The sequence below is a fragment of the Homalodisca vitripennis genome, chromosome 7 (assembly GCF_021130785.1).
Source record: "Homalodisca vitripennis isolate AUS2020 chromosome 7, UT_GWSS_2.1, whole genome shotgun sequence".
Classification (NCBI taxonomy): Eukaryota; Metazoa; Arthropoda; class Insecta; order Hemiptera; family Cicadellidae; genus Homalodisca; species Homalodisca vitripennis.
In genome coordinates, this window is record NC_060213.1 from 88,335,323 (window position 1) to 88,360,362 (window position 25,040).

Below are 25,040 nucleotides of genomic sequence, written 5' to 3' on the forward strand. Positions count from 1 at the left end.
ACTACGAAAACATTTATATAATAGACAGATTTCAAAAGAGGTTTCAAGTTTATTTTTACTACTCAAGAGTTTTGAGGTCTTCTTAATTTCCATTCAATTTGCAATCATTATCCAAGCTCACCTGGTATATGAACGCATACTGGTCCTTGGTCTGCACCGATCCTGCCCGGTCCCTCCTCAAGGAGTAGACAGTCTTGGGGATGTCAACAGTGCGAATGGTCTCAAAGTCGCGAATACAGAGATCGATGGCGATGACTGTACCGGTCCTGCCGGTACCTGGGCTGCAGTGTACCACGGTGGGACCCTGGGCACCGCGCATGTACGAGCGAGCCTCAATCAGGAAAGCGATCATTGCACTGCCGTCATCTGGCACCCCCTGCGGAGGCCAGCTTGAGTACCACAAGTGTGTTACCTCTCGCCACAGGTTGGTCTCTAGGTTCTGAAACAACGTCTCTTTGGTCAGTACAAATATAAGAGTATGAGCACAAATTATAACTCAGCTCAGCTCAAAACTACCCAAATCTTAAAATTGTTATCTTATGGTGGACAACAATTTGAGAGACTTGACAGTAGTTGTTAAATGATTAAATTCCTAGAGCAAATCTAAACCAAATTAAATTATCTGTATTGTAGTCAAAACTGTAAAAATTGCATTGCATACATCAAATTATTCATAAGGTTATAGTCTGCCTAGAATATAAACACTGTACAGGATATTTAAATTGATATCATGGGGAAGCTAAGTAAAATTTAGTTTTCCCAGAGGCTTGACAAAATTCTAGTCAATTGACTAAAGCGATTTGGATGCTAGAAAGTCCTTTTGTTGTTTTAAATTGATTTTGAATTGTTGTTTGCTTAATTTCCTTAGGAAGCTTGATGAGTAATTTTACACCAGCTTGTTACTGCATATGCTCATACGCTATTAATCATCTGAGTTAATATTTCTTATTCTATCTATTTAATTATTAAAATTCTCTAACCACCTCCTTTTCTGCCCAATTAACACTACAAACAATCTCTGCCACTTTTACTTTTCATCTGGCTGTATAAACAAACAATAGCCTGGAGGGGTCTGAGTGTGCATGGCCAGTTTCTCCTTTATCAGAATTTTTATGAAAAAGCATATAGTAAACCCACATACAATCTAGAAAAAAATTATTCACTTAAATATTTTTTGTGTCAGTCAGGCTTACAATATTACTAATGGATTTTTATAGAATGATTGGCTAACCACACAATAACAAATTCTTAAAAAGTGTTCTTAAATTTCTTCATAAACATAAAATTAAGATGAACAAACTGTCAAAAATGTTGTAAAGATTTAAAACAACTTTCTATTATTGTTTTCAAACATTTTTATTTCTTACTAGCTGTTTTCCATGGCTTTGCATGCTTTTCGTAAGCTTTTCTCCTGTATGAGCACTTCTGGTTCAAGAAAATTATATTTCCAATTCCGGTGTAGAGTTTACCTTGTTGCCACGATCAAGACAATCTGTCAAAAGTGTATGTGTATAGCCATTGTACTTGTACATGTACTTTATTATAAAGTGGTCTAATGCTCAAGCTTTAAGCTCAACCAGAAATTTATTTTAAAGAGAAATATACATCAAAACTTACTGCCTTCAAATAATGTTTGTTTATTTAATATATGTAACTGTCTCGTAATTGCAGTTTATGGTGGGCAGGCGCTTTGATAACTTTTATATTTTGCAGCGCTGCCTGGTGGTGATCTACATCCATCAATGGGCATAGCATAGAAACCTTCTACATGGTAAAATACATATACATAAAAATTTTCATAATGATCAGTCAGATAGTTTCTGAGTATATAGATATCTATATATATATAAAAATGAAACTGTTCGTGTGTAACAGCATCACTCACAAACGGCTGGACGGATTCGCCTAATTTTTTTTTTTAATTTGTTCGTCTTGATCTGTAGAAGGTTATAGGATACTTTTTATCCCTTTCCCGATTCAGGATTCCGCCCCACTGGTTACAGAAATACCCGTAAGAAATGCATTGCAGCAAACATATGTTATTAAGTGAAAGAGTCTTTTCAAATTTTTAATCAACTGTTCTTTGTAAACATATATAATGCGACAAAAAATTGTTGTTATTTTTGACAGTAACTAAGTAAACATAAATATTTTTGACGTTTCTATGTAAACAACTTCATCCCTCGCATCCCCTTAATTCCATCCGACTTGCCATTTGAATTTAAGAGACTTCAGTTCCCCGTTCGACTTGCGTTCGCAATGACGATTAATAAGGCACAAGGACAATCACTTAATGTCGCAGGAATCCATCTGGAACCCTCATGTTTCTCGCACGGTCAATTATACGTCGCTTGCTCAAGAGTCGGAAACCCGAAGAACCTTTATATTTATGCTCCAAATAATACAACTAATAACGTTGTTTACCAAAACGCATTAAAATAAACAAAAAACTTTTATAATAGATTTTATGATATGCTACGATGTATTAGTAGAGCAATAAATTAATTGGAAAAACGTATAATAAAATTAGTATTTCTTTTCGATGCTTGATTGATGTAGCCCTCTCTACTGCCACGCGAGCGGAGCCGCGGGTTTAGGCTAGTAGATTATTATAAACTGTTTACTATATTCTGACTTTTTAACTTTGAAACATCTACACATAAAACCGTTATTTCAAGATAATTTGATTTCTTTATAAAAAATTTACGAGTATCTTCTTATTGATACAGTTTTCTCTAAACATTTTCTTCCAGAGTCTTGACTAGGACTTGGCTTTGAAAGAGGTTAAACCTGATTGAAGAGCACACTACAGATGAGGATAACAACTTTAAATTTCAACAATTATATAGGCCTAATTACCTCAAATAAAAGATTTGACTATTTCAAACAAGTTGAATTGCTGTTATACATACAAAATTTGCAAGATCTTTTAAGGCTTTTGAGGTTAGGTTATATTACCGTCATTCTCCCCCTTTAGCCACATCACTGTTGTCTTCAAGTTTAGCCTATTTATGTTACTTTACTATAACTTGGACCTTTAATCACCAAACAAAAATTCGCAGGGTTTTAAGATATAAAATATTTGTAAAATTCTCTTACATATGTACAACTAAATAATAATTAGTTTTTATGAGATTTTTCTCTTTTTGTTTTTAAATTCAGTACAGTTTTAAAACATTGTTTATGCACTGTAATTAATAATTTAACTAAAACTCACTATAACAACACAACACCAATCCATAGAAACCACATTGAAAAAAATTTAGTAAAACTGTGGATAAATAAAGAAAGAAAATTTGGTTGGGTTTTCAACTTAGATAGTTAACAACACAGACACCTTTGTAGGATTTTAGCGGTTCATAAGATTTGTATAATTTATTATACATCAATTTACTTAAATCTATTGTTTAAAAACTCATTTAAACTAAATAGACTATTAATAATGTAACTTACGATATTCTTGTTTAACATTAATTACCTTGAGTTGAAGGCTGGAGATGATGTACTTTTCTCGCACCTCATGCTTTTTCAATGTCACTTGGAAATCTCCAAACAGCCTGTGGCAATCTGTGATCTCCAGCTGCGGCAAGTAGTCTGCGCATTTCTCCTGAAATGCAAAACACATTATAAATTGAATTTAAATCTATTTTTGAATTTTCATTGAAATAAAGCGGTACAAATTTAATACACCATCCACTGCTTCATTGCAGCAAGTGAGTCATGATATAGAATGACATCAGTTGTTACAACATTTTAGATATGTCACTGTTTAACTATTGTATTTACACCTTTTGGTAACAGTCCACCCAGGATTATTATATGGCACATGGTGCATAAAAGGTTGACAGTAAAAAATGTTTCTTTGCTGGCACAAAAGTTGCTGTTACATAAGAAACTAATGTGAAAGCTAGCCAGAAAAAGACTGATTAAGTATAACAGGCAGCAAGACAAGAAAAGTGAGAGATTAGGAGACTCAGTTTTATGGTCAGTCAATGGTTTTGTGGTCCAGGATGACAATCTATAAATGCTTTGAAGTTCAATTGCTAGGGCTACCAAAGGATGTGTCTACAGATTACTTCCAAAAGTGGACATTGACCATTTCGTTTGGTAAACATTATCATCAAACAAAATTACACACACAATATCATTTCAATTCCTTATTCTTCAATTTAGCTTTATTTTAAAAATTTAGGGAGAAAAGATTCTCTACATCTCTATAGCTTAAGAATACCCTTCCGTTCTAAGCTACATGTGGGAATTAAATAGGGGTTCAATATCAATGTTAACAATATTTTGGAACCAAACAGTTTTGTTGAAAGAATTGTTTGTTGTCAGGTCCAAAACACTCAAAATACATAACTTTACGCCATCATCGAGCTCAGTAATCTGTTATATCCTACCATAAATATTATTTTAGTACAAATTGTTCAGAGTGTATGATTAGTTTTAAAATAATAACAAACCACACAATTGTAAATACCTTTAATTTGTGCTTTCTGTACCACATGCCGTATGTATTATTTAATTACATAAAATGAGTTTGAACAAGGAAACTTTGACTTACGACTCCATTCTCATTGAGCGCTGTCAGCATGAGAATGACCTTGGTCTGCTGCTGCCACACCATCCTCCAGAAATCCTCAATAGTAGACTGCAGAGGAGCCTGGCAGGCAATGTACAACTTTTCTTGGCTCTTGGGCCCCTATAACGTACAACGGTTTGCCAAATTATTTTTATTTTTAAAAAGATTGCATTTTATGACAAAAATTAAAATCAACAAAACTGCTAAATTTTTATGGTCTAAAAATTAAAAATTTTCTCACAATTTCTATTTTAAATGCCTATAATTCCTTGTGGAGAGTTATTAATTCGCATTATTTTCTCGGACTTCAAGGAAGTTAACAAATGCTAAAACATAATAGTTGTTTGTTAGAGTCATTTCATTATAAGGTTTACACTCTGCGAAAATATTACTTTAACGTATCAAGTTAATCAACGTAATACACATAGTTCTTTCAAGATTGGAGTTCCTTATGCCTTGGGAGAAGAACTTATGCATCCCAATTTATGGTTCGAAGGTTGCATTATTGGAAAATACCGTGCTTCGAGAAATAGGCCTAAGCCTACTGTGAATATCAATGATTCTTTTTTGGACAACAATTCCCAGTCACTTCGAGCTACCTAAATGTTCCTATTGTGGAACCAACTCAACTTCAATGTGTAGACTTTACAGTGGTCCATTGGAATGTTCAGGGGATTCTCCAAAAAATGGACGAAATTATTCTTCTTTCTAACAAATTTGATACTCATGTGATTTGTATATGTGAACACTGGGAGCACAGAGATAACCTTACATCCCTAGGTATTCCTGGTTATATATTGGCAAGTGCCTATCACCGTCCTTTAGCAAAACGTGGAGGCACGGCAATTTTCCTAAAGTCTGATCTGAAGTTTAAAGAGTTAACCCACCTTGTGAATCTATCCATACCCTCAATATGTGAAGTTGCTGCAGTGTACATTGAGGAAGTTAATGTTATTTGTTTAGAAATATATAGAGTGCCAGAGCATGACAATTTTGATAGTTTTACCGAAGCTCTGAATAATGTACTGAATGTTTTAGTGAGTAAAAATAAAACTAATGCCTCTATTATTGTTTGTAATCATTTTAATGTTGATTTTTTAAGTAATAGCTTGCAGAAAAGGGTTTTAGAAAACTTGTTTGTTAGTTTCAATTTGAGGAATTCTGTGTATGATGTAACTAGACCTGGCCTATATGGTAATAGTGTTGGTACCTGTATTGATAACATAGCTGTATCTATGCACCCGGATAGGATTATTTCTGCCTTTGTGGAACTGATGGTACTGTCTGATCACCATAGCGTGATATTCAAGGGTAAACTTGATTCAGTTAATAGTTGCGGTTCTTGCTCTAAAGACTACAGTAGGTCTGAAAGTCATTGTAAAATATCCAGAGCAATTGATGATGTAAATAGTGCATATTTTAGATTACTATTAAGTAAAGTTAATTGGCTAATGTTGTACACTTTATCCTCGATAGAAGTTAAGTTTGATCTTTTTTTTAGTATGTTTTTAGATATTGTTGATATAGCCTTTCCAATTAAATACAATAGGGCTTGTAAAAGTAGGCCTAAAAAGCCAAAATGGTACAATGAACAACTGAGGTTACTTAAAGAGCAATGCTTGCATACTTATACTATTTTTAGAAGTACTGGTTTGGATTTTCATAGAGATTCATATAGAGCACTTAGGTGTAGATATAAATATGAGGTAAGACAAGCTAAACTAGCTTTCAATGGTAGTAAAGTTAAGAACGCTATTAACAAACCTAAAGCAATCTGGTCTATTGTCAAAGACAGTTTAGGTGGTAATGAATGCCCCTCTGATAATAAGTTAGACTCAACTTTGTCTAGTTCTGGTTTTAATAATTTTTTTCTTAGTAGTGTTAAGTCTATTGCCCAGGATGTGCCTCAGGCAAAACATGATATGTCATACTATTTAAATAAACTAAAACTTTCTGGTGTAAATAAACATAATAATGTAAAAGAAGTCTTTTCGTTTTGTTGTGTAACTGTTGAAGAGGTTCATAGTGCAGTGTTATCATCGAGTAGCAGTTCATGTTTTGATGTTTATAATATTAATTCTCATATTTTGAAATTAGCATCATCTTTTATAGCTGAAATAATGTCTTATTTGTTTAATCTCTGTATTGAGTGTTGTATTGTCCCACAGTGTCTTAAGTTAGTTAAGGTAATTCCTTTGCATAAAAAGGGTTTAAAGAGTGACTTTGCTAATTACCGGCCAGTGTCGATTGTGCCTGTTGTGTCCAAGGTTCTTGAGATTTTGCTTAATAATCAAGTTATGAAATTTTTTGAGAATAATTTTTTGTTTTCTAATAGTCAATATGGTTTTAGACCTGGTAAGAGTACTAGTATGGCTGTAATTAATTTTATGAAAGATTGTACATTAAATGTAGATGCAAAAAAATGTGTGGTTGGTAACTTTTATGATATGTCGAAAGCTTTCGACACTATCAATCATCTTATTCTTTTAAAGAAACTAAAATTTTATGGATTTGATGTTAGGTCTGTTAATCTTATGCAATCATATTTGTCTGAAAGGTTTCAATCTGTGTTTCATAATGGTTGCTTTTCTCAATATTTACAAGTGCATACTGGTGTATCGCAAGGTTCAATTCTAGGACCGACTATGTTTATTGTATATATTAATGACATGCCATCGGCTCTTAGCAATGTCTGTGTCTCATCCTCTATGTATGCAGATGATTTAGCAGTACAAATAAGTTGTTCAAATTTTAATTTGGCTAATCAGTTGTTGTCTCATTTTAACTCAGTAGCTGAGGACTGGACTGCAGCTAATGCTCTCTGCCTTAATATGGATAAAACTCAAAGCATTAAGTTTAGTTTAAGCAACTTTGTTAGTTATAGTAAAGTTACATTTTTGGGAGTTCTGTTGCAATCAAATCTTAAATGGGACTCTCACATTGTAAATGTTTGTAAAAAGATTTCTAAATGTACTTTTATGATTAGAAGACTTAAATTATCTGTAAATTTAGATATATTGATGTCTGTTTATTATGCATACATTCAAAGCCATTTGTCATATGGAATAATTGTTTGGGGCTGTGATAATAATGTAAAAAAGCTTTTAATTTGCAAAAGAGAGTTTTAAGAATTATATGTGGTGTTAGCTGTAGAACTCATTGTAAGCCTCTATTTAAAAGTCTGGGTGTTCTTATTGTCCCTTCGTTGTATCTGTTGAATTTGTTAATGTATATTAGGGCTAACTTAGATCTAATTCCTACTAACAGCTCAGTTCATGATTATTTTACTAGACAGAGTAACTTTCTTAGAGTTAGGCAATGTAATTATCACACAACAATTAAATCGACATTTGAATTAGGTAAGAAAATTTATAATAGGTCACCATATGAAATAAAATGTCTAGATGATAAAAAATTTAAATTTAAGTTAAAATTACTGTTGATAGAGCTAAGTGTATATGACATTAACCCATTCGTGACTGAATAAATTACTAAAATTTTTGGACTACAGGACTGGATATTTTCCATGCTTCCGTGTAAGAACAGGTGCACTTTGCATAACACTTACTGTATAACATGCTATGAATATTATAAATGTACCTTAGTTATTCATTGTTATTGTATGAACACAAAATATTAGTTTTTTTAAATATACATAAATATTTACACTATTTACAAATGTTTATTATACTTCTTTAGAAGCTGGTTTGGGTCTGAAATACTTCAAAACATGTTTCCAGATGAAGTGGAACATGAAAATTTTTACATTGGTACACTGTTTCACTTCTTTTCCCCTGTAAGGCACAAACTTTACATTTTCTTGAGGGCCTGGCTTTGGTGGTTGGAGGTATCTTTTCAATAAAATGCCCCCAAAACTGTCCTTGAAGGAGTGGTGTTTCTCCACAAGCGGGAGGCCTACCAAAGGTTTACCTGAACCCTAAAGGTTTCGTCACAGAAGTGATTGAACACATGTGATTCAGTGCAGTTTTCTTCTAACTGCCTCAAAATTATAGGATTTATTCCATGATTGCTGGTAAAACGCATTGTATTAACATTATTTCGTCCAACAATCCACGTAAAATCACAAAGCCTACCGGTGGGTTATCGTCACTTTCATTATCACTGCTGTCATCGTTTGTACCATCAGACATTTCATTATTTTCTTGTATCATGTCATCTTGTTCACTGTCACTTTCCTCATCACCACTTTCATCTAAAATATTAGCAACGTAAGCCGCAAAATCATCCGAATTTACGAACACTTCCTTCCGGTCGCGAGACGCCATCTTGACTGTTTACAAACGAAAGAAAGCTGTTTTGCCAAGATGATTTGAGGCAATATCAGATGTTTTTCAGCAACGAAGAAGAAGAAAAACATAGACTAGAATATTGAGAACAAAACATACAGCAAATGTGAATGCCTCAGCAATCTATCGGCAATATATTCAACTACGTCGATGTCGTGTCTAGCGCACGGGCGCTGCCCGTCTTTAGTCGTTTTGCCGCGCGAAGTGAAGGACGGAAACTGCCCGTCCAATGTCTTGAATGGGTTAAGGAATTTATTGAATTTTGCAGCCTATCTCAAAATGTATGAATCTACATGTTTTAAGTTGTCTTTTATGTAGTCTTTAATCTTAAACTAATTTTTTTAAATTTTTTAATATAATAACTCATGCCCTACAGTCGATATTATATTTGTGAAATGTTCTTAATATTTTTTTAGTATTAAGTTGAATTTTTATTCTTGTTCCTGTTCTAATTTGACGATGCCATGCTTGTGAAACTTGTATAAAGGCAATAAAGAATTTGATTTGATTTGATTTGAAAGCAAACAGTGTGTTTTTCTAACATACCAGATACTTAGAACCAATGTCTATATGTAATCAGTTACTGAATTTTTTCTCGGATTTTATCTTTTTCAAACTTAAAAAATCTGTGAGAAATTCAATACAATGCACTATAGATGGGTTACTTGAAATTTGGCAAAAAGTCGGTTTACAGAGACTTAGAAAACATTGTGTTGAAAAACTTGAATAAAAAATACACTGTAATGGCTTCTGTTGATAAAAAGGGATAATATCTAGGAATAATAAGAGGAGGTTGTGTAAATGCTTTAAAATCTCATCTTTGGTACCTGTCAGGCGAACTATTTGGTTTGAGTCTATTTACAAATAAAGTATCCAGAAAGAACAAGGTAATAAGATGAAGGAAGGGCCTGCAGGCCGGAAAGTAATTGGGACTCTTTTAACTAACCAATCTATTATGGCTGATTGTGTATTAAAAATATTATTCAAGCTGTTTGATAAGTTTTAAATAAATGCTAGTTTTTTTACTATATATAGGTATTAATGAAGTAGTAATTAGATATAATGCATTAGAGGGAGATAACATAAAAAATCTCAAAGTAGTAAATGACAATGTTAACCCGTGGAATCGAACTACTGTATTCAGCTTTTAATTGCATTTGACTAATAATGAAGAAGAAAAGCAGATGATCTGCAAATGGCATAAGCTAATAAAACTCTGGTTCCAACCCAGACAATAAAACAAGCAGTTTGTTGTCAGTATGCAGCTGTCATCTTTAAAAAATTAATCTATGTTTACTCCTTCTATTAGAATCCTATACAAAGTTTTTACCCTTTATCAATGTTTTATTAGGAAATACAATAATTACTGACATCCCTGCTGGTTGCAAATAATTTTACCTACCACAAAATATTTCTATTTTTGGAGTTTCCTCTTAATATGATAACCTTTGAGCATTCTTCCACTTGAAATATTATCTCAAAATTTTGCTAGAATCCTTTTATTACTAATTCAAGTGTGTGTATTTGAGGGGAGGGGGGAGGATGGATTATATATAAAAATTAATTTAAAATTTTGAGTATATAACACGAGCCACCCTAGTCTACAAGCTATGGTAAAGCCTCTACCAGGGAGGCTCTGCCTGGCATGGCCTTTGCCATGGTATGCCTGAATGGTATCAGTCTTATATTATGAGATTATAAGAAGTTTTATTAAGTTTGAACATTGATATCCGGTTTCTAAAAAATTGTTATTCCACAAAAAATAATTCTCACAAAGCATTAGACTATTATATTTCATTCTAGACCTGAATTTTGAAACACCTCAATCACACCACCTAAGATCTTTTTTTAACTTTGTTTTCTTAAAAATAATGGCACTAACCTTGACATAGTTGGCATTGATATACTCATCGGTCGTGTCGGCTCCCTCTTTTGTCTGCAGTACTACCCTAGTCTCTGGTAATGGGATCACGTTGGCGTAGCGATTCTTACTCTCGACACCAGGGGGTAGCTCGTCTGGCTTAACAGTGATCATCGGAATCTGGCCGAACTCCTCGTCCAGTGCCTTGCGGTCACTGCTGAAGTTGGCCAGTCCAGCAAAGTTAATCGAATGTGTTGGACCTCCCTGTACATTTCAAAGATTTCAATTATTTTTGTTTGAAAATTACTGCATAGCATTTTAGGCTTAAATTTAACTTAAATTGGTCAATAAAATCTTCTTAAACGCTCCCACTGTTTCAGACCGGATTCCAGTCCCTTTTAAAACTTCCAAAACTACTTGGGACCAGAATCTGGTGCCTTATTAGGCATCATGTAATATACGCATAGTTGCTACAACTGCTTCTAAAATTAATTGTATTATAATATGACAGTAAAATTATGGGCAGCTGGAGGGTTACTTTATCTTCACCCCAATGTCTCATAAACTTTTATAGAGCTAAAATGCAGAGAAATAAGTCAAGCATAATGATCAGCTATATGACTGAACTGTTGATCAGTTGTCACTAAAACTATATATATATATATATATATATATATATATATATATATATATATATATATATATATATATATATGTAGAAAAAGGCCAACATATTAATATTAATTGACTATATTTCACATTACGCTTCTTCAGGTCAAAACAACATAACAAAACACATAAAATAATTAAAAACATACATGTAAACAGATAAATAAATTAATAAGTATTCTTGAAATGATAAACATATGTTCAAACTGTGGGTGTAAAGATGTGATGAGTGTTCAGATGATTTAAATTTATCGAAGATTTAATCCATAGGGAAATTTAGATTTTGTGACAATTTGACATGCTTGTTCTAAGTTTCTTAATTTTGATGTATTTGAATTATTTTTTATTGATCGTATTGGTTTTACTGTATATAAATTTTCAAAAGATTCTTTGTGTAATTTACTATGAATGATATATATATTATAATATATATATATATATATATATATATATATATATCCCCAACAATGAATATATATATATATATATATATATATATATATATATATATATATATATTCATTGTTGGGGATGCTGTACAATCCACATAGAAAAGTCCTGCAGTGAAGATGTTAAAATAATAAAATGTCATAAAACTAGAATTCCAACAAGCTCATGTAACATGTTTTTGCAAGCTTAAGAATGATTGGTACTGGGTAATGAGCCTCAAAGTCAACAACGATTGAAAAATTAAAATTAAATCTCACCGGATCATCAAATGCTGGGTTTCCGTAAGAACGTTTTGAAGCTCTGAGAGCACCCTTCCTGCGGATACTGTTGTATACAGATATGTTGTCCAGGCTGTAGTCATCCAGTGACACTGGAGTACATCGTTGGCCGTAGTTGAATCTTCCTTGTCTCTTGCGAATTATTATCTGCAACAATGAGCATCAATAAATTGGCTGTCATTGAATCTGTTTTGTTTTACAATTTATATAAGTGAAGCCTTTTTAAGTCTTACGTAACAATTGCATATGTCAATATAATATATTCAAATTACAGTGTCTAAAACCTTGTTCTTGTAAAAAAAAAAAAAAAAAAAAAAAAAAAAACTAGACAAAGTGGAACTCTAAATGACTAACTAAAATCTAAATGATAATCTATAATTATAATGCATTCTTGACACAAATGCCAGAAGGTAATGATTAATTTGGTAAATATATTGGTAAAGAAAATTGTCAACGATTTAAGTTAAATGAACTAAAGCATAGGAATGAGAATAAATTCTTTTTTTATATTAAATTACAAAATTATTAGGAAATTATAACATTAATAACACTGACTTTTGAGGTATGTCATGAATTATTTTTGTATTTATTCTTGCTTGACTTGAAAGGATAATAAGATTTCTAACGTTTGCCATTCTTATACTCATATGTCATCTAAGGATCCAAAGTAAGTTACTAGCCTTCATCAACCATGCCACTTCACAGAACAAGTGCACTGAATACATGTATGTAACCCACCGAAGGTGAAAGACATACTATTATGTGTATGCTTAGTTTTTGTTCCATACAACCTTTTCAGTGGTTATCTATGATTTCGGTAAAAGTTCATGATCGAATATTTATCACATTTAAAAATGTTTGTGCATGCTTAACCCTATGCTTGAACCTTAACAGTTTTCTTTTTTTACCTTAAACTATGTTGTTTTGCTGAATTTATTTTTCTGGTTTTTACAGAGACAGGTTTGTAAAGTTTCAATATATACTTTATTATGTAAAAAATGTATTTGTAGTCATTTTTCAAATTTTTTTATATATTGTCCATTAAGACATTTTCACTCTCCGTGCTCATGTCATCATCACGCAAACGAAGCAAATCGTCAATTTTGTTAGTGCATGAAACATTTCCATAGTACAATAAACACTATAAATAAAACCATAAAATACTATAGGATGGGTGACAAACAACAACTCATGGTAACTGTCTGCACTGTGCAACTTCCTGTGTAGCAAACTCAGCAAGATGCAAACACTCATGAAAGAGGACCAAGGAAGTGCTGACATCTGCACGACACACAATTGTCATAGAAATGCTTTTTGCAGAATATTACAGTAGAGAACCGAATAAAACCAGAACAATATAACGCTGCGTAATATATATTACATCGTGCAATCACAATATTATATGAAAAAACCATGAGGGGTTAAGGTTTTTTAACACTTCATGAAGAGGATAGTTTCCAATTCTCAAAACTTAGTGTTCTTTTTTAAATATAATAGTGGCAAATATTTGAAAATCCCAGCACAACTATTTTATTAAATAATTTTCTGTTGTTTGTTATTGCCTGTTTACCTGCCTTACATATAAATTCTCTGTGTGGCAAAATGTGTTATATACGATAGAATTAAAAAATTTAAGTACAATAAAGACACAACATACCAGAAGAATACCCAGCAGCACGAGGCAGACAGCTGCTATGATGGAGAGTATGATGGCCACGAGGACATTATCAAAACCTTCTCTGTCTGATGGCATCACGATAATCTGAAACAGAGCAGTAAATCATTTTGGTGCATTGGGGAATCTTCAACAACAAAAGTAAACAGACCCTTGGTAGAAACCTAACATATATTTCTAAACATAAGGATTGCATATCAGAATCACCCCATTAATTATAAGAAACAAGCTTCAAATTGTAGATATACACGACAACAACAAACATAATCAAATAATTTTAATAATTCGTGCTGAATATCATTTAGATGTCTGTAATTAATTTAGTGCTAAAAATAACCTATGTAAACTTGGTTACATTTGGAGTATCTAGATGATACTAATAAATTACAAATAGTTTTTACTGTAATAAAAAAAATATATACACTGTATAAATAAATAATACTGTAGATTCAACAAATGCAGATAGATATATTATACTGAAAAAATGATAGCGAATTATTAATTTTATGTTGAACAAATACTGTGCTTACAGATGAATTATTGGTTCTCCAAAACAGGTCTCGCAGGGCCGGGCTGGGTAGTTGGGCTTCGTCAACGAAGCAAACAACAACGTCATCCAAGTTTTCTTCCTTTACCTCTTGCTCAAAATAGTTTAATTCTGAACATTCATCAAGCTTTGCGGTCACAACTTGCTCCCAAGAAATATGGCTGTAACAACATGTTAGATTTTTAACTCGTATAATTAAATAGAAGATTTTGCATTCATGATCATTTTTTAATTGCCTACCTATAAGAAAGGAGAAAATGTTTTTATAAAAATTCAAATTTCAAACACAATTGGATGGAGATGTAAATGCTCAGATGCAAACAATTTATTACAAGAACAGTTTAAATATTTTTACTGGGTGACTACTTTTAAAAATTATAATAAAAATTACAAATAAGCGACTTTATACCCCAAACAATTATTTTTGGTACTCTAAAATTGTTTATTTTATGAGAACCATAAACAAATAAAACCTATAATTAATTATTAAAATACTTGTATATAACACTATGGGGTTAGGGTTTAGATATCACATGTATATTTAATTACAGATTTAGTGCACTAAAATGGACCTTCTACAATAGCAATTTTTTGACAGTACTTTTACAGTTAACCATATACCTGGCATTCAAAAACTTACCAAACGGCATGCTGATTTTGGTCTTATGGAGAGGTTCTTCAATTCCCTTATAGAATAAAGTAAACATATCAAACCCAAATCCCTTAGTGTTATATATTGTTGTAATCATGGTTAGTTACATGTATTATATGATAATAATAAAAGAAATCATTTATAGAAATAAATAAAAAGTAGATACCTGAAAAAATTAGTAAATTGTTTTAAAACATTCAGAATATACAAAAGATTCTACATTTATTGTTCTTTATAAAAAATGTAACTTTTGAAATGCTTCACATATTTTACTTACAATGACGTTTTGAAGCAGCACTTGTCTCGTTTCCAAAAATATCTAAGATAAAAGTAAAAAGAAATTGCATTAAAATATAATAAAATTCTTGTTTCAAACAATAAAAAGAACAACAAGAAGCAGGAATGTTAATTTTGTTTTTAGGAAACTAGAGAATTGTTCACAAAAAATTTAAAATGTATTTTACAACAATTTTTGTAAAAAGTTGCAATTTCAAATGACAATTACAAATTTCATTACACCTTTTATAACATTTTTAAGATACACATTTCGTAGAAATAATATAATTGAAACAATAGAAAATAATAATATTTTTACATGCTTTTTGTAAAATATTACATGTACCAATAAAACTAGAAAAGGACTTGCACTGTCCGACTCCAAAAGAGTAAAGCTACAGGTCATCCAATTTACGTAATTTCTTTAAGTATTCTTAACTTGTTATATAATAACATGCTTATATGAAAATGTTTGCCAAGAAAGTCCAATTAGTGCCCTTTTTCGTATTATAAAAATTACTTCTCTTAATGAATAGTAAAACAAAAACATAAAGAACTTTGAAATACAAAGTTGTATAAAATAAGACCAAAGACAATAAAACGGACTGAAAATGGTATAATGAATGGGAAATACCCCCAAAAATAGAATGTCCTAGAATCAATTAAAACATGTAGCATTATTTATTTGAAAATAGTTTAATTACAAAGATACAATTAAAACATGTAAAATGCTGTAAAATACTTATTAGAAACAATTTATTTACATAAATCAGGTTCAATAATGATAATATACGTGCTCAAATAAATTGCTGCACTGCCGCAGCGCTGAAAGCTCAAATCTTTCACCAGCTGCTAAAAATTAATATCTCAACATTGAGAACTACTAAATAGTTAGGACTGCCATATCCCCGGATTTCCTCAGGTATTACCAGATTTTTAGGGTAAAAATGATCTCTAGGTAATTTCTGAAAAAATTTCTTCCTATTTAATTTTGCTGTAAAAATACATTATAGAACAGAATTTTTATTGAAGTCGTATTTCAGGAAGAAAGCTACATGTTTGCAGCTTTATTGCATAATGTAATAAAGCTACATGTTTGCAGCTTTATTGCATAACGTAATAAAGCTACAAGTTTGCAGCTTTATTGCATAATGTAATAATTACCAAAGCTAACCCTACTCTACCTTTACATTTTAAAATGTATATTACTGTTTAGCTTTACTTTGGTGAGATACTTAGAAATTCAAGACCCTTTATTTGTCTTTAGAGTTTTGACTTTTTTTATAAATGCAATTGACATCGTCAAAATACTTAATATATTATATTTACTCTATATACTCTATATATTATATTTAATGACATGGTGTTCTATCTTTAAAATAAGAAAGAAGGGACAACTCTGTCCATAGCCTATTGTTACACAATTATTAAAATCAGTAAATAATGAAAATTTACAACAATATTAAAAATATAAAAGAACAGTAATTTAAAACTATTTACATATAATAACAGTGAATAAATAATATAAAACCACAATATACTTTTGGTTATACAATAAGCAACAAGTAACAGTGGACTAAAATTTTAAATCATTAGTTTCGCAAGAGTATTCATCAATTTGTATAAAATCCGTTAATTTTCACCTATATTAAATTTAGTCAAACACAAAATTTACAGCCAAAGTGACACAAGGAACCAAAACCGGATCAAGGACATATGAAATAAACCAAAATGTGCTGGTTTGGTCTCAGTTCAGTCACCTGTATTTCAGAGGGCTGGGCAGGCATCAAGTTGTTTATAATAGCAATTTAACTTACATTAGGTAATGTTGAGGCATGTAATGTGTAAATGTGCAAAATTTGTGACTGTAGGTTTATATTGTTAGCTAATTTTATTACCACTAAATATTAAATACTGGCTGATAGTTAATAAGATAAATAATTATTTAATTGAGTTTTAAATTAGCTATTTACAAATAAATTATTAAGCTAATTAGCAAATAGTTCATGTTGACAAAGTGGTTATTTTAAAATTTGTACCTCAATAAAAATATTTGTATGAAAGCGTGTTTATTTTGTCTAATAGTCTCTGCAGTTTATTAAAATAAAACTGTAAAAATCATATTACTTTACCTATATATTTAACTTTTTCTAAAGAATAAGTGGAATTTGAAATTTAATTTAAACAAACAGTAAAGACATTTTCTAAACATAATTACTATGATCTTGACAAATGGTTTGATATTATACTTGATTTTTTGAATTAAGGTGCGTTTCTCAATATTTCAGGAAGGTCACCCTCGGACACTCCCCCCTCTCCCATAGTAGTGGCTAATCGGGTAAAATCTCCTCTTTTTCCCAAATATATGGCAACCCTATACATAGTACAAATACATAAGTAAAAATCTTCAGCTTTCAGGCAGTGTAAATAAATTTTTAAAAACCCACATTAGAATAACATTGATATATAAGCAAAATTATGACTAGTTTAGTTTTTTAGACTGTCAGCCTTAATAAAATTCATAGACTGAAAATTATAAATTGCACATATTTAGTTTTCCACTTGTTGTACAAAGTTAGAAGTTTACAGTGGTGACAACTACAAGGTTCTATGACATACAATAACTTCAGTGGAATTTTCCAAACATCAACAATTCTGTTGTCATTGTTAGACAAGGATGGAAAATGGGGGATTACAAAGTGTTGGATAATTTTATTTCTTTATTTTGTAGCTGAAACAATAAAAATCAGTAATGTTTTATGCATGAAAATAAAAGCTTAGAACCTCGTCTTTTCAGTGATATATTGTTTATTTTGGTTTGAAATTATATTTAACATCAAATTTTGAAATAAAATATGTACTTTGTCAATTGACACTTTTTGACGGTTATCACTTGTTGAGTTAATATTGAGAAACTGGGGTAAACACATAACAAAACCTTAGTCAACTCTGTTATCCCACCTATGCAACTAAAGCCTACATTAATTAGCCTAAACAATCTTTAGAAATCCAAACCAGGAGTAGGAGGATTTTTCAAATTCTATAACGGAAACATTCAACAGTTAGATTGCTAAAAAGATAAAAATAAAGAAATACAAGTAAGATTATTGGCCCAAAGGTTCGGAAATGATCAAGTATGTTATCACATAAAAACAAAAATAAATCCAAACAAAATCATTCAAAACTTAATGAAAACTAAAGGAATAAAGAAGTTTTACTAATACTCTATAAATTAAAATTTTGTTCTGGCTGTTCAAAGGTAATAGGGCATTGGCATTGGATGGGTTTGTTCCATCTGATTTTGAAATATTTGTATAATCTACAATGACAGAAGTTAGCTTTAAATATCTAGAACTAATACTATACTAGTAGCTATCAATTTATCCAGAAACATTGCTTAAGACACTAAAATCGTAAAGTGAAAAATTTTAAAAATACAATTGAATTATTCTTTATAACTACTCAAAGAAAAGAAGGATAAAGCTCTCCTTACATCAAATATAGGCTGCATAAAGCTTTAATAGAATAGCATAACAAAAATGTTACTTTCTTTGTAGGTTTAGCTGATTTTAATGGGTTTGGTAAGTTTCTGGTAATTTTACTTGAGATTTTTTATTTTGTTTTAACTCTCTGCTGACCAGAACTGACGTTTATGAAGAAGAAAATTATGTATAAAAATACATTAGACGTGTCAGCTCTCACTATTTTCACTGATTTTGTATACTTGAACATTCGAAAACAGAAATTGCATAAATTGAAATTAAATTCTAATGCCCCATAAATTATGGTACATTAGATTTTGCTTTAAAACATACTTCTTCTATTTTAGGAACTATTTTAAATTGAAAGTAATGATTTATTCCATGTTACACATAAGTATAAATAAAGCACAATATTAGGTTTGGAATTTCACTGGCCACTCTTACAAGTACTGTGGCCAGGAATAAACTAGAAACAATTACAGTTTAGTGTCAGAGTCCAGATGTTATCACTTGCTTACAACCGAGGTGACCTGTCAGACACAGCTGACCTTTGAAATATTGTTATATCAAGAATCTAACTTATGCTATAGACTATTTACAAAAGGAGACTGATAATCTTTATATTTTTCTTTTCCGTTAAAATTTTAGAACAAGAAGAACAAACTGCACATCATTACTATTGACATTTCTAGAATGTATATTAATTCTATACATATTACATCTTTCTACTTCTGTAGTTATTTTAATTTCGTAAGAAGCTTACATCTGAGATATCAAGTAACCAATTTTTTACTTTGCTGGCAAATAATTTTATACTATTTACTTCTTTAACGCTATAAGGTAATTGATTTAAAAACTTCGGTCCATTGTATACAAAAGAATGCTTAAAGGTTGATTTATTAACTTTGGGAACCCTAAAAATTCTACGCTGAATACTCCTTGTTCCATATACAAGATTTGTTGTTCCCATATTACCGCTTCTTGTATAGAAAAGTCTAAGAACCTTATAAACGTACAATTGCTGAATAGGAAGTATTTTTAAATCTAAAAAAAGGGGAAAGGAGCTTTCTCGTACTTGTTTTTTTAATATTATTCTCAAAAAATGATTTTGAATAACTCTAAGCCTTTCTATCAGATACTTGTAGGTCCCACCCCAGCACACAATTCCATACTGTAGTCTAGCGTCGACCAACGCAAAATATAAACTTCTTAACAGAGATTCAGAGCATATATTCCTCAAAAAATAGAACTTCCTTATTGACGATTTTAATCTGACTTGTAATGACGACACGTGTACATCCCAGTTTAATTTCTCATCCAAGGCTATTCCTAGATACTTAAAAGAAGTAACTCTTTTTATTACTTCGCAATCGCAGACATCAACAATACACTCTGCTGCATGATATTTCACATCTAAATTAAAGTCAAAACCTTGGAAATCAAAATTAACATAGTTTGTTTTCTTTACATTTATAAACATTTTATTTGCTAAGCACCAGTTTCTCAGTTTTCTAATATCCTCTTTAAGCAGTCTGTACAGGGTCTCAATATTGTTACTTGAATAAAAGAAAGCGACATCATCTGCGAATGCACTAGGTATCCCATTTAAATTCAATTCAAGTAGGTCATTAATGAATATCAGAAATAGGGCAGCGGAAAGGACGGAGCCTTGTGGAACGCCCACAGTAATTGGTAGGGGTGTACTGACACTTTGGCCAACACGTACTCGTTGTTGTCTTCCTGTGAGAAAGCTTCGAAACCAGTCAAGTGTAACTCCCCTTACCCCAGCTGCCTCCATTGGACTGCCTCCTAGTAACTGAACACAGGATAAAAATATACTTGACTACTTCAATTTTAACATTTATCTATACCCTTTTGTTCTTGATAATGGTCTCTTCGGATATGAATATGTTGTGCAATAAAGATGAGTAAAATTGTGGTTAAAATTTTAAACGTGGTACAGCATACTTACCAGTGGTGTGTGCAGCTAAGATATACCAATTACATTGGTACTGCAGACTGCAGTGCTTGTTTACCGGTAACTACGACAACGAGATAGTTTGGCCAATAAAACACACCTGCCACTCAGTTCCCTTTGGGTAGTGGTAGACCCACTCCATTGACCGTTCAACCATGACTAAAGTGATTATGGTAATTTTGTTTATTACAATGTTTTAGTTTCTCTCAAATATCGTGGCAGTAAGGCTATGTGCTTATTCTGAAGAGGGATATTAATTTAATACTTTTCGTAAGACAATTTGAATAGACTATTATTTGATCCAGCACTATCCAATCTCTTGCTCCATGATTCAAAATATTTCCCTTTGGAATCATGATTATTATTAGCGATATATTAATTGAGCATGAAATAACACTTACACAGTAATAAACTGTTTAGCGATGCTTTCCTTGAACTCCTGTTGCTTTTGGCAGAAGTCGTGCATGGACATGTGGACCTTCAAGAGGACACATGCATTTATGTCTTTTCTGTCATCTTCAAGGAACAAAGTGGGCTCGGTGACAGGTATTGTTGTGATAGGAGATGCTGTAGTCACTGAAACATAGACTATTGATAGATTATAGATCATCTGTTTCTACCTTTATAAATTTAAGTTATAACCATGACAAAAATAAACTTTAAATCTACTAACCAATTTGTAAAAAGTAAAATTATATATAAAAAAAAATATAAATCATTAGTTCAGAAGATACCCTATTCCATTCTCATTTATAAACAAATCAAAGACAAACTATTTAAAGATCAAATTTACAAAAAGTTGTATGAAACGTTAGGGTAGACACAAAGGTTCTATTTCAATTATTTTGGCCAATATAGGTAGTGTATGGCCCAGGCGGTCTGACACACCCTGTACATACAAAAATATTATAAAGTACATTTAATAAATAACACAGCTTATTTTGTGCATATGGAGGAATATGAAGTAGGCATAAGATCTGTAATAGTGGTATACAAAATGCCTGTATGCCGCAATTAATTGTAATGGCATACAAAATTTACTATACAAATGTTATGATCCATAAATTTTGAAATAAATAAATTCATTTTCTTAACTTAACATTTTAAACTGTTTTATCACTTCAGTCTGTTAATGACCTGTTAAAGTTATATTTATTTTTTTTTATGTGGGGGCATTTTAAAAATACAATTCACAGAGTTATTGTCCCTCTTACAACTCTATTGTTTAATTATCTTTATACCATTTAAAAATTGTACTTAACTAACAAATAAACTTCACTATTCTTGTTTGGATTTCATAATGTAAGAAAATATTCTTACCAAAAATAAATCCAAACAGGAACACAATACAGAGTTCTCCAAGTAACATTTCAGAATAAAAAGCTAGCCACTTATAATACGCACAAATTCCACTTAATGAAGACACTACACTGTAGTGTTGTTGTGGACCTTATCTGCATATGACATTCAAAGAGATGAACTTATGTAACACTGTCTGCAAGCTCTTAAAATATACGTGAACTAAATCCAACAATTCTTCTCATGTAGCAATGTTACTTTTCTGTGTCTATCTATCTTCAATAAAATTACGATTAAAATCAAATAACTTTAAAATTTCTAACTCTAAGAAAAGGGGGAACCTTATTTTTTGTTTTCGACACATTAAATACAAAACCACAATCTGGTAGTTATCATAAAATGTGAATGTCATTCCTTACTTAAGGTTATAAATGCCAAAATACTGGTACTGATACCACTGAGGATTTCACTCACTTCTTAGGCTCCTAGTTTTCCTAGTTTTATTTTTTATGAAGGTTAATTAAATGTGTTAAAGCATATTTTAGTAAAGAATGTGCTGTAAGAGTTAAAACTACATTAATACCACATGGTATATCTCACATTTTCCTGATAAACTATCAACTACAGTATTTCCAGTAATAAACATTATGAATACGTATTTACAGTTAACTTATAAATTCTTGTTTTAAATAATTTTATTCTTATACATTCTGAGCCAGTTAAAATTAAACTACCCATGCTACAAAAGTAAACCGTGACCGTGTCTTGAGTCTGGACATTGTCCTGATTTATAATTACCACCCAAAACCAAGGAATTCTGTTCGGAATGAATTTGCTAGTCTGTCCGATGTCATATTCTTGCATTTTTATTGCACAAGATTCACACATCTACATGATAAAAGGACCTGCAACTTTGAATTGCAGATTTTCAAGTTATATTTTTTTATAAATGACATGTGATTTGATAATTTGTAGGTTTATTTTTGACAAAATAATTGCATGCCACTACAAGAGAAACGGACTTGCAACGAGGTTATGGACCGAGGACATGAATTAGTTGAATAAGAATTTTAAATTAGAACTGAAACAAACACATTTATTTACCTTTCTTGGTAATCCTAGGAAGCATTGTTGTCTCTAGTTCTACCATCTCAGTTGTTGTTTCTGGTTCATTTGTTATTTCAACCTCAGGAGTCGTGGTGACTTCAAAAGCAACTGTTTTCTGAGTTGCTTCTCCTACAGTTGAGTTATCAGGCTTGCTGTCAACATTGTACCAGTTGATATCTCCTTCAGATGGAGTTTTGGTCACCACAATAGTTGTGTTTTCTTTTGACACAATGTCAAAACTAGTAACATATGTGCCAGTGCTGTTTGCATCCAATGGTTCTTGAAAACTAGGTTGTGTTGGCTTTATCTCAATAATGGGCAAGTTAGTTTTACCAGGATGTTCTGTTGTCGTTGTTGTTTGATTAGTTGTCAATTTGTCAATCATTGCAAACTCATCATCTTCTCGGTAACTTTCAACATCACTGTCATCTTCAAAGTCGGGCATTACTGTCGTTTCGAAAGAGTCAAATATCGGTGCCTGAGTTGTGGTCAACCTTAGTTTGTAGTAGTCCTCATCGTCACCTTCTTCAGCTGATTTCCCCTCATCACCAATTCCGTCCAGCAGTATATCGCCTGCTACAGGGTCAGATTCACTAATCTCATTTGTGTTATTTTTGATAGGCTCAACGACATCAGGTTTTGAAGTAGATGTAGACAGATCATGGGCAAAACTGTTGACATTTTCATTATTAGCAATAGCAAAGGAGACTTCATTCACAGTATTATTTGTAATACTTGGCTTTTCTTCTGCTGCTAATTCCTTAGATGCCTTTTCAGTTTCTACATGTGTTTCTTTCTCCTCGGAAGTCTGCTTTGTTTCTATTATGTTCTCTTTTTCAGCAACTCTATTCTCTGCTTCACTTCTGGTAAATGTACTTGGAGGAATGGTGTCTTTTGGTGTAGGGTTTGGGACAGCAATTTTTTCAGTCGTTGTTCCTTGAATTACTTTTGGACTCTGTTGAGTAGAAGACTGATCCTTTACCATGATATCATTATGGATGGGCTGAACTAGATTGATTGACACCTCAGTCAGGTTCCTATCGAGTTCCAAAGTTGTATGAATCACGGATTGTTCTTCAGTAACAGTTTCGTGATTCGTAATTTCTTCTTTAGTACGATTCAGTTTCTCTTTTATTTGCTGGTTACTTGCTGAAGTGGAGGGTTCAGAACTGGAGACAGTTTCCCTTTTCTCCGTTGAAGTAGCACCTATAAATGAAAAAATAAGTTAATATATTAATGATTAATTTTAACACTATACATTGTTTAGACCTTATCACAATATTAGGTAAACATGAATTAAATAAGACAAAAAAATTACTATTTAACACTGTCTGAGTTACATTATGTTTTATAATGTATTCAAGATATTAAAAGAAATATTTAAAAAGGAGAGAATTTGATAGTTGATATAGGGGTGGGTGGACATCTTATTTTGAAATTGTTGTAAAAGTTTGTATACTTCATCCATTTTACTTCAATCTCAAGTCTAAAGAATGTCAGTGACAGTAAACACCAGCAGGACTCTCTTTAAAAGTAAAAAACAGGAAAAATGTTATTTAAATCTATCGAAATACAAAATTGGTCTCTATAATCAAATTAGATTTAGGCTGTTTAACTCCAGACACACATGTTTTTACAATATACAGATGTTCTTATATGTTTTGGTTAAAACTGATTCAAAGTTTTAATAGTCCTTCCGGCACAGTCAGATGAAGTAGGTAAATTTTTTAGCAGAAATATTATTATTTATATCTTACAGGACTTATAAGTAATATCAGTTTAAGATACAAAAACAATGTTTTATAACAAAAAGATAAGGAAATACCATTTGCATTCTGTAGCACTTTGGACTTTTTCTCTAAGTCCTGAAATAACTT

At 31.6% G+C, this 25,040-nt stretch overlaps 1 protein-coding gene across 4 annotated transcripts in view; it reads right to left on the minus strand.

Moving 5' to 3' along the window:
• Positions 1-25,040, minus strand: part of LOC124366037 (mucin-17-like) — a 99,316-nt gene that overhangs the window by 2,744 nt on the left and 71,532 nt on the right. For 2 of the 4 annotated variants that reach the window (XM_046822242.1, XM_046822243.1), the window contains 10 exons: positions 23,161-24,369; positions 21,159-21,345; positions 15,299-15,340; positions 14,353-14,530; positions 13,805-13,909; positions 12,127-12,294; positions 10,772-11,014; positions 4,565-4,702; positions 3,479-3,607; positions 122-439 (listed from right to left, as the gene is read on the minus strand). In XM_046822242.1, the coding sequence (XP_046678198.1) occupies positions 122-439; positions 3,479-3,607; positions 4,565-4,702; positions 10,772-11,014; positions 12,127-12,294; positions 13,805-13,909; positions 14,353-14,530; positions 15,299-15,340; positions 21,159-21,345; positions 23,161-24,369 (2,717 nt within the window). The remainder of the gene's footprint in view (positions 1-121; positions 440-3,478; positions 3,608-4,564; positions 4,703-10,771; positions 11,015-12,126; positions 12,295-13,804; positions 13,910-14,352; positions 14,531-15,298; positions 15,341-21,158; positions 21,346-23,160; positions 24,370-25,040) is intronic. The other 2 variants (XM_046822244.1, XM_046822245.1) reach the window with 2 other exon arrangements.